Consider the following 8,785-nt stretch of genomic DNA (forward strand, 5'->3'; position numbering starts at 1 on the left):
CTTAGTCTATACACATCCGAAATTTTTGCATCCGCAACTTCCCAGTCATCAAAACCCGTAAAAACCAATGACGGTGCGGTACAGTGCGACCCAATCCCTCTAACCACCCAAGAAACTCAAACCCTTCCTGTTTCAATCCCAGTTCCTGACCATAGCAATGAAATTATAGACAGTTTAAAAACTACAGTAGAAGTATTGGAGGCTGAAATTGAATGTTTGCAACTGCAACATACACAGTGCGTCTGCAAGAATCGAAATGAAACCTGGAAACTCGTAAAACACAAACAAAAACAAAAAAACAAACAATCCATTTCCTGTCCTTAAGCACCCCTCGAAACAGTGTAAACCAAGTAATTCACAGTCTCCTAACCCACCTAAAGTTCCGAACCCGACACCATTTTCACCATCAAAGCCTACCAAAATTCCAATTAAATGTAAAAATAACAACCGAAAACCAAAACCTCTTCCACTACCTGTATCTAACCCCATACCTTTCGAGTCGGTTGTGATCGAGGGAGATAGCCACGTCCGCAACATAGCTGGAATGACATCTCAGCTGCTCTCTCGACGCGTTTCTGTGACAGGGGTCTGCAAGCCTGGGGCGAGGCTGCTTCAGATCACCTCATCCCAACCTCAGCCGGTGACGAAAGAGATCGATGCAGCGTCCTGATCGCCGGAACCAATGACCTTGCGGCCGGGGAGCAGCGGAATATATACGACAACCTGGCGAAGAGGATCACGTCCGTAGCTTCTCATAACAGGCTGATTGTCGCCACGCTGCCCCATCGCCACGACTTGCCCTCTACGCACGATATTAACCAGCACACCGCCCTCGTGAATGCTTATATAGAAGAACTGGCTGCTAGGCACCACATCTCTGTCCTAGATATGAACAGACTGCAGCGGAGGCACTTCACGAGGCACGGGATGCATATCCACACTAGAGGGAAGTAGCAGCTGGCCAGACTCATCGTGGAGGCTCTTGGCGGGTTGAGCGCCTCGACTGCTGCGGCCAAGAAGGCTGAGGTTGCTCCTGACACCCGCACTGCCGTCCCACCATTGCTGCCGGTGCCGCCGCCACCACCGTCAGTGCCGCCGTCACTGCCACCGCCGACGCCACTACCGTCGCTGCCGTCGCCGCCACCACCGTCACTACCGCCGCCTCCGCCTCCGTCACTGTCGCCGTCACTGCCACCGCCGCGCCGCCGCCACCGTCACCGTCACCGCCACCGCCAGACTCTATACAGTTGCCTCCAGAGCCCCCGATGCCGAGTATATCTTGTGACGACGCCATGAAGGAAGATCGAAGAAACGGCCCTGTTGTCCATTCTGCAGCTTCAAATTTACAAGAGCAAAGAATTGAGACTGCTTTTTTAGGGGCTCCTCTTTAAATCAGCGGACAAAATTGGCAAACAATCGCCATCAAAAACGAACAAACTCAAAAATTTACAAACAATTGGAACTGAAACTGCTTCATCAAAATGCTCAATTTGCAACCAACAAATTGGAAGAAATTCAACTCATGTGCGAGGATCTCAAAACAGATCTTGTTGTCACTGAAAACGGTTTCAACAGTGATAACATCGCACTGTGCAAAATTCCAAATTATAAATTAGCTTCCGCGTACTGTAGACCCTACTCCAAAGGAGGAGGGGTTGCTATTTTTTTTTAACAAAATTTCACGTTTGTCCCCTTTCCGATCCAAGAATCACTCGAAAAAGATTATGAAGCAGTCGGAATCAAAATTCAAACAGACACATCAAAATTAGTAGTGATCGGAATATATAGGTCTCCCAGTGGAAACGAAGATATTTTTTTTCAAAATTCGAACAATTACTGACAGACCTGACTGATCAACGTCAGGAATATGTCGTGATGGGGGATTTCAACATTGACGCGTTGGACAACACACACCATTCCACAGTTCGATTAGTTTGATTTACTTAGGTCATTCGATCTGGAGTTGTTAGTCAAAACTCCGACGAGAGTGACGGCTACAACCCAATCGGCTATCGACAACATCATCACCAATCATCCAAGTGTCGAGGTATCTGTGGTAAACACAGCTATATCTGACCACTACGGGCAAGAAGCTGTCGTCAGTGGAATGAAACTTGAAAGGGAGCCCAAAATTAACCAAACAATAAGAGACACAAGGCCAGAAAACATCGCTCACCTCAACACTTCCCTGTCAACAGAAAAGTGAAGTTTCCTTCACTCTTCTCAATCTGTAGAGCAGTAGTTCAAAACATTTAACGACGTCCTAAATTTCCATATTAACACATGCTGCCCTACAAAAACGATTAATATTTGCGAAAAAACGTCTCTGAAATTAACAAACGTACTTGTAATGAAAATTTCAAAACATTCTTCAAAAAATACAAAAAAATTTACAGGGTAGTGATTCAAGCTGCGAAAGCATACGATGTCTCAAAATCTATTCTATCTTCTAAAAATATTTTAAAAACAACTTGGGACATCATTAACAATAAAACAAAAGTTAAAAAACAAATCAAAGTTAAAAATGGGAATATTCTTGTGGAGGATGGAACTGAGGTTGCCAATCAGTTTAACGAATTTTTCGCATTCATTGCTGTTGGGCAAAGTCCTCGGCCGTCTGAACCGCAAGTACGTTCCTCGCGAAGACAGAGTCCAGCAGCCTCAATGTTGCTGACGCCTGTCACTGAGGATGAGCTTCACCGAATTATTCAGCAGCTCCCAGCCAAAAAGTCAAATGATCTTAATCTAATGTCCACATGGCTCATCAAACAATTCTGCAAGCATTTGGTGAGACCTTTAAATAAATTGGTGAATTCTTCATTCCAAACAGGATTTTCCCCTCCCTCCTGAAAATTGCAAAAGTTGTTCCAATTTTCAAAAAAGACGACCAATTTTCAATCAATAACTATCGGCCTGTCTCAATTTTGCCAGTATTGAGCAAAATCTTTGAAAAGCTTTTTCTCATAAGAATGCTTCAATTTTTGGATAAATACAGTCAGCTCTCAAATGAACAATTTGGATTCAGAAAGGGCAAATCGACGACAGACGCAGTAGTGAGTCTTGTCGATATGATTGTAGAGGGAATAGAATGTCGGAACCACACAATGAGTGTGTTCTTAGACTTGTCCAAAGCATTCGACTACGTTGACCATAGCATACTGCTCGACAGACTTGGGTCCCATGGCATCAGAGGCGTGCCCCTTAAATAGCTTAGCTCAATTCTGTCATAGATCCCAAGTTGTCCAAATATCAAATCAATTGTCAAAACCAATAGAACTGAGGTACGGTGTTCCCCAGGGATCCATTCTCAGTCCTGTGCTTTTCCTGCTTTATGTCAACGACATAGGATCATCACTTCTGCATGGAGGACTAGTGCAGTATGCTGATGATATGACTCTCTGTTTTAGTGCAAGATCAAGTGAAGTGTTGGAACAACAGGCCTTTGTTCACATCAATAACTGTGTACAAGACTTCCAAAGCCTCAATCTCACAACAAACTCCTCAAAATCCAACGTTTTAAATTTTGCTTTGCGCGATGTAGGCAACCATTGTGGATCTGCCGTCTTGTTAGCTGATTCCACACTGGAAGAAGTCCTCTCTTCAAAATTGCTAGGAATACACCTTGATCGAGGGTTGACTTGGATTGCGCATCAATCATGTTTGCGCAAAAATTTCCTCAGGCATTTATGTCTTGAGATCCTTAGCAAAATACTGCCCAAGTCAGGTACTGATAACGGCGTATTATGGCTTAATTTATCCCCATTTGTCTTACGGAGTGGTCCTGTGGGGAGCGTGCGCAAGCTCTCAGTTTCAGAGAGGATTCAAGCCCCAAAAAAAGCTATTCGAATAATTGCAAAAATAAAATTCAGAGAGTCGTGCAGGCAAGCTTTTAAGTAATTACAGCTGTAAACTCTCCCGTGTCTGTACATTTTAGAAACCACTTTGTTTTGTATGTATAAGTGTGCCTTAACCAGAGGCCGGGACATACCTACGCATGAGACACGACGTAGAGAATTACTACGAACTGCAAGCCACAGAACAGTGGTTTTTGAACACACAGGTGTTAATTTTATTAACAGACTGCCAAGTTCGATAAAATATTCCCTAACGCCGAAGGCGTTCAAAAGGCGCCTTAAACACCTCTTAGTGTCACAAGCATTTTATAATGCAGGGGAGTTTTTAGCATTTAACTGGAAGACCGCCCAATTACATGACTGATTCTGCTGTTTAAAGTGGGATATATTGGCGAAGGATGAAAGGCACATAAGTGTAAAATTGTATGTGTGAATGAGAATTTTGTGGCATGAATGTAAGAAATTTTAGATTAAAATTTGTGACGTTTGCTATACATTGTAATATTGTCGCTGCAATAAAGCTGATTTGATTTGTTTTGATATTTTACAAATATATACTATGTTTTACTAGTTAACATAAAAAGACTTAAAAAAACGGATGTCACTTCTTTTTTACTTGCTCAACTTTTTTTGAAGTATATGGCACATTAAAATCCAAAAGAAATATGCTCTAGTACAAACAGTGAGATTTTCGTGCTCGGACAGCATACGGATATGTGTGGCTTCACAGTAACCGAGCCGGGCCCGCACCGACACTCGGCCGACTCACGTGTCGGGCGCGGTTCGGGTATGTATGTCCCGACCTCACCGCACCGTGATGCCCGTAGCCTTCAGCTTGTTCTTGTTGTTGAAAGCTTCATATCTTTCACACAAATTTCATATCTTCGCTGACAGCCACAGTAAAAATATATTTAACCTGTTAAAATCATAAGTTTCCTCGAGTTGTGAAGTATTCGTCAATGCGTGCTCAGGAGCGTCTTTGAGCCATGTCTTGGAAAATGATCATAGTATGACAAAAAAAACTTTACAGTAGGTGACACAATCGTTATTATGGCTGGGGCCAACGACCTCTCAGACATCACTCCGAGAAATACTCGACCTGCTAGAGTTCTCGTAGGCCAGAGAAAGAACTTGAAGCACAATCACACAAATGTCATTGTGGTTTCCATGTTTCATCGCCATCAAGACCATTGGGACGCGTACATAAACAGAGAAGTGAGGCGAATTAATATGATATTACATGAGAGTCTCGAGAAGGTGGGAGTTTCAATGGTGGACGTGACGATGTTGGGTAGGCCAATTGTTTACTCAACACGGCCACCATCTCAATCAGTTTGGAAAGCAAGTGTTTAGCGGAATGATCGCTGTATCTGCGAGAAGACTACGCCTAGCTTCCACCCGACGCGACGTCCAACCCCTATCGCCGATCTGCAGACGCCACCTACCTGTATGCAAGGTTGGTAGAGGGACAGGTTGACGCATCCGGCCGTTTACGTGGTGCATGTTGCCGCTCACTGTGACGTCACCCAGTGACCGGCCGCTATGTTCTGCCACTCCGCGTCTGTACCATTACCACAGTACAACCAGTCTTGTACAACTCTCTTGTGACCTATTTAACTGTCTTTAGTGTACGTTTTGAATATTATTTTAATTGTTATACTTTGTATTAGTTCTAATAATATACTTAATAAAAGACATAAACAGGTGTAAACAAAACAAAGCATTTACTTTTCCAAAATAAATGAAATGAAAATTTGTTTATTTAAACAGTAAAAATTAGGGCCTCATGGCCCTTTCTTACACTTAACCTGTCTGAACTTATTATTAACTAAATTATTAACAAATATTAACCAAATTAATATTAACACTAATCTACCTTACTAAATACATTAAATTAAACATTAATCTAAACACTAAAAAATTATAAATATGATACTTCTAAAAAAATAAGTAAAATATAATTATACAATCATAACACAAAATAATATTACAACTTCCATTTTTAATAAGAACTAGGATGTGTATTTGAAGAACAATAATGATTTATGTACATATTTTTTTCACTTTTTTATTCGCTTTCGTTTTTCTAAATCAACGTCTCCTTGTCTTTTCTTGAATTTTGTGGCACAAAGATTAAGGTTTAAGTCTTTCATTCTGATAATTGTTCTCATTTTAATGTATGATGTAATAACCTCCAAAGGAAAATGTTCTACTTTTTGGGACACTTTAGCTACTAAATCCTTAACTATATTTATGTCTTTCTTTATTCGTTTTTCTCCATGAAATATATTGAACTCCTGCTCACACACTTGACTAATTTGTATCCATTGTTCAGAAGGCTCCACCAGTCCACCCTGTTACAAAAAGAACGTTAATGAAAGCCTAACTTGCTTATAAACGAAAATATTCTCGATGTTTTACACAATATACATTTTATGGAAATTTACATTGCAATCTTTTAACTTTATTTTGAATATTAATTTGTGTTAATGACCTTTGGTAGAAACGAGTTTTTAAACAAATAATTAGAGATTATATCCAAAACAAATTAAAATGCTGTAGAAATATGTGATCCTATGTTTTATCAACTTTTTTCACAACTTATCTTGTTCTCTGTATGGATATCCAGTATCATAAAAACATTTAACTTAATTATATTGAGTATAATTTGTAATAATGGCTTAACTTTCTTCTTACCTTTGACAAATGTCGAATCCAGGAGCGCTCGTTTGCTGGCGAAGATTCACTTTTGTATGTATAATCTCCTAGGAACGGGTATTTCTTCAAATGCTTCTTTGCTACCCATCCAGCGAGATAATTTTGAGCTCCTTCAACGATATCTGGACATTCAGTGATTTCGTTTTCTTCTTCATTATTCTTTATGTCCATTCTTTCTTGCGTTTTATCATTGTCACACACCCTATTTATGTCCAGTTTCTTAAGTACATTCGCAACTATGAACTCACTTTCTGATAAATCGGTGGTATTCAAATGGCTTTGTACAATTCCAGGGTTTTTTTCCAAAAATTATCATCCTTACTCGGTAAATAACATTCAGGGGGGTTGGGTGGTCATTTAAGCCTCCTCTTGTTCTTATCTGGGAAAATAAATTTTCCAAGGTATCTTGATTTAGCCGGTGAGTTAATAGGTATTCCATCTGGAATTCCTGTCGAACATAATCTAAGAGGCCTTTAATAGCATTTATTGATATCAAAATACCTTTCTGAAAAGGTAACATGGTGTTCTTTCCTGGACAACGCATTGTCTCTACAATCGTGAACATGTCATCCAGACATTTATTTTGCTCCACTTCATAAAGACCATACCCACATTGTGAGGTCTGCAATGATTGCTGTGGTACATACGTATTCATTACGTCAAACCAATCGTTAACGGAAGCAATAAAGGCTGATAAATTACGTATAAGGTTTACGTCATTGACAGGTTTGTATAATTCCAATGCCTTGGCAGTCGTGTTTGAAAAAAGTTGAGCGGCCAATCTTACATTTTGCCTTTCAGCTCCTACGCACTCTAAATGATGCTTGTCGAGCTTATGGCAAACTTTAAGCTCGTTGGAATCCAGTTCAATAAGGGCACGTATTGGTGTTTTATCAACATGGACATTATTGTTTAACACAAATCCCGTATCTAGGAACCAGTTCCGCAATAGTTTCAGTACATGAGGGGTATCGGCAAAGAAAAAAACTTTTTTGGTTTTGTCTGCAGGATTTTCAAACCATGGCTTTTCAATGGTAACATTCAGTTTGTTCCATAAACCATAGTTTCCCCCACCCATATCTGATACACATGCTACTACATCATAACCAGAGGCGCGAGCTTTAGTTATGGCCTTAAATACAATTTCTTTTGAAATGGTTGTATCAAAATCGATGAAAATTGGCTGTTTCCAATTAGAGAACAGTCCTCTTAATACAATAACCTGCATTTGTTTGTGAGGTCCTATAACCTGATCATTTTTCTGGTCATATTCGTATGTTTCCTTCACTTTCATCTCATCATACATCAAAACTGCAACCTTTTCATGTGTTTCCTTAGTTTCACCAGCAACTTCCATTAAACGGAAAATTTCGTCAAAAAACCCTTTACGTATATTTATATTGGTGATCCATCTGTTCAAAGTTGACAAACTGGGCAAGGGAAAATTACATTTTCTTCGAAGATATATATATGTTCGTTTTCCAAAGTAGCGCAAAGTAAGGGCTATTGATATCTCTTCGTTAGTCCATTTAACTCTGTTTTTATTGCCTAATAATAAATCTAACTGATTTTTTGTAAATACAGTATTCAGCTTATATTTTATTTTTGATTCTATCGACTGTCGTGAATTATTCTTCTTCAATATCTTTAGTGAATTAGTAAGCCTACGAATTTTTAAAGATTTTCTCCTTAAAATATACTGTGTCTTTAAAAGATTTGCCTTTAGAATTTTATTTTCTTCCAATAATGCAGTATATTTTTCATTTATACTGGATTCTGTTTCCAAATTTGGCAAAAGAGTACTAGTAGTTAACTCACTACATTCCGCTTCTAGTTCTTCTGAAGAAAATGTTTCAGATTTTTCAGGACATACCAATGAATGTACAAGTTGTTTGTTATTCCTATTTGTGTACCTCTTTTTCCTGTTTAACGTTAACTCATTCCCAGTTTTAACATTTTCACAAACTGGGGTATTTGTCAATTTTTGAGAAGGAACAGCTGATTGTTTGAGCTTCTTTTTTCTCGGTAAATTCAACAGCTCTGATTTAAGATCTCTTTCATAGTCTTCTAGCAAAAAATGGTCTGAACATACTGAACAAGAGTCTGGGTTCCATTTTCCTGCCCGCTTACACAAATACACCCATCTACTCCTTATTTCAGGGTCTTTGGGAAAATTAAAATATACCACGCCTTTTTCCTTTGTTTTAGCGTGG

The 8,785-nt window shown here is 39.5% G+C and overlaps 1 protein-coding gene across 1 annotated transcript; it reads right to left on the reverse strand.

Moving 5' to 3' along the window:
- Positions 1 to 5,914: 5,914 nt before the first annotated feature.
- On the reverse strand, positions 5,915 to 8,082 carry LOC124369548. The gene is made up of 2 exons (XM_046827575.1): positions 6,552 to 8,082; positions 5,915 to 6,208 (listed from the first exon to the last, which is right to left on the reverse strand). Exons 1-2 carry the CDS (start codon positions 6,741 to 6,743, stop codon positions 5,915 to 5,917), a joined length of 486 nt encoding a protein of 161 aa, XP_046683531.1. The 5' UTR covers positions 6,744 to 8,082.
- Positions 8,083 to 8,785: the final 703 nt, after the last annotated feature.

This window comes from Homalodisca vitripennis, chromosome X (genome assembly GCF_021130785.1).
Source record: "Homalodisca vitripennis isolate AUS2020 chromosome X, UT_GWSS_2.1, whole genome shotgun sequence".
Classification (NCBI taxonomy): Eukaryota; Metazoa; Arthropoda; class Insecta; order Hemiptera; family Cicadellidae; genus Homalodisca; species Homalodisca vitripennis.

Bases quoted from the DNA above. Each gene is read 5' to 3' on its own strand.
- LOC124369548 (XM_046827575.1), bottom strand. From the start codon at position 6,743: ATGGACATAAAGAATAATGAAGAAGAAAACGAAATCACTGAATGTCCA. The intron at 6,209-6,551 runs GTAAGAAGAAAG...TTTTTGTAACAG, and splicing joins GGATTCGACATTTGTCAAAG to GGTGGACTGGTGGAGCCTTC.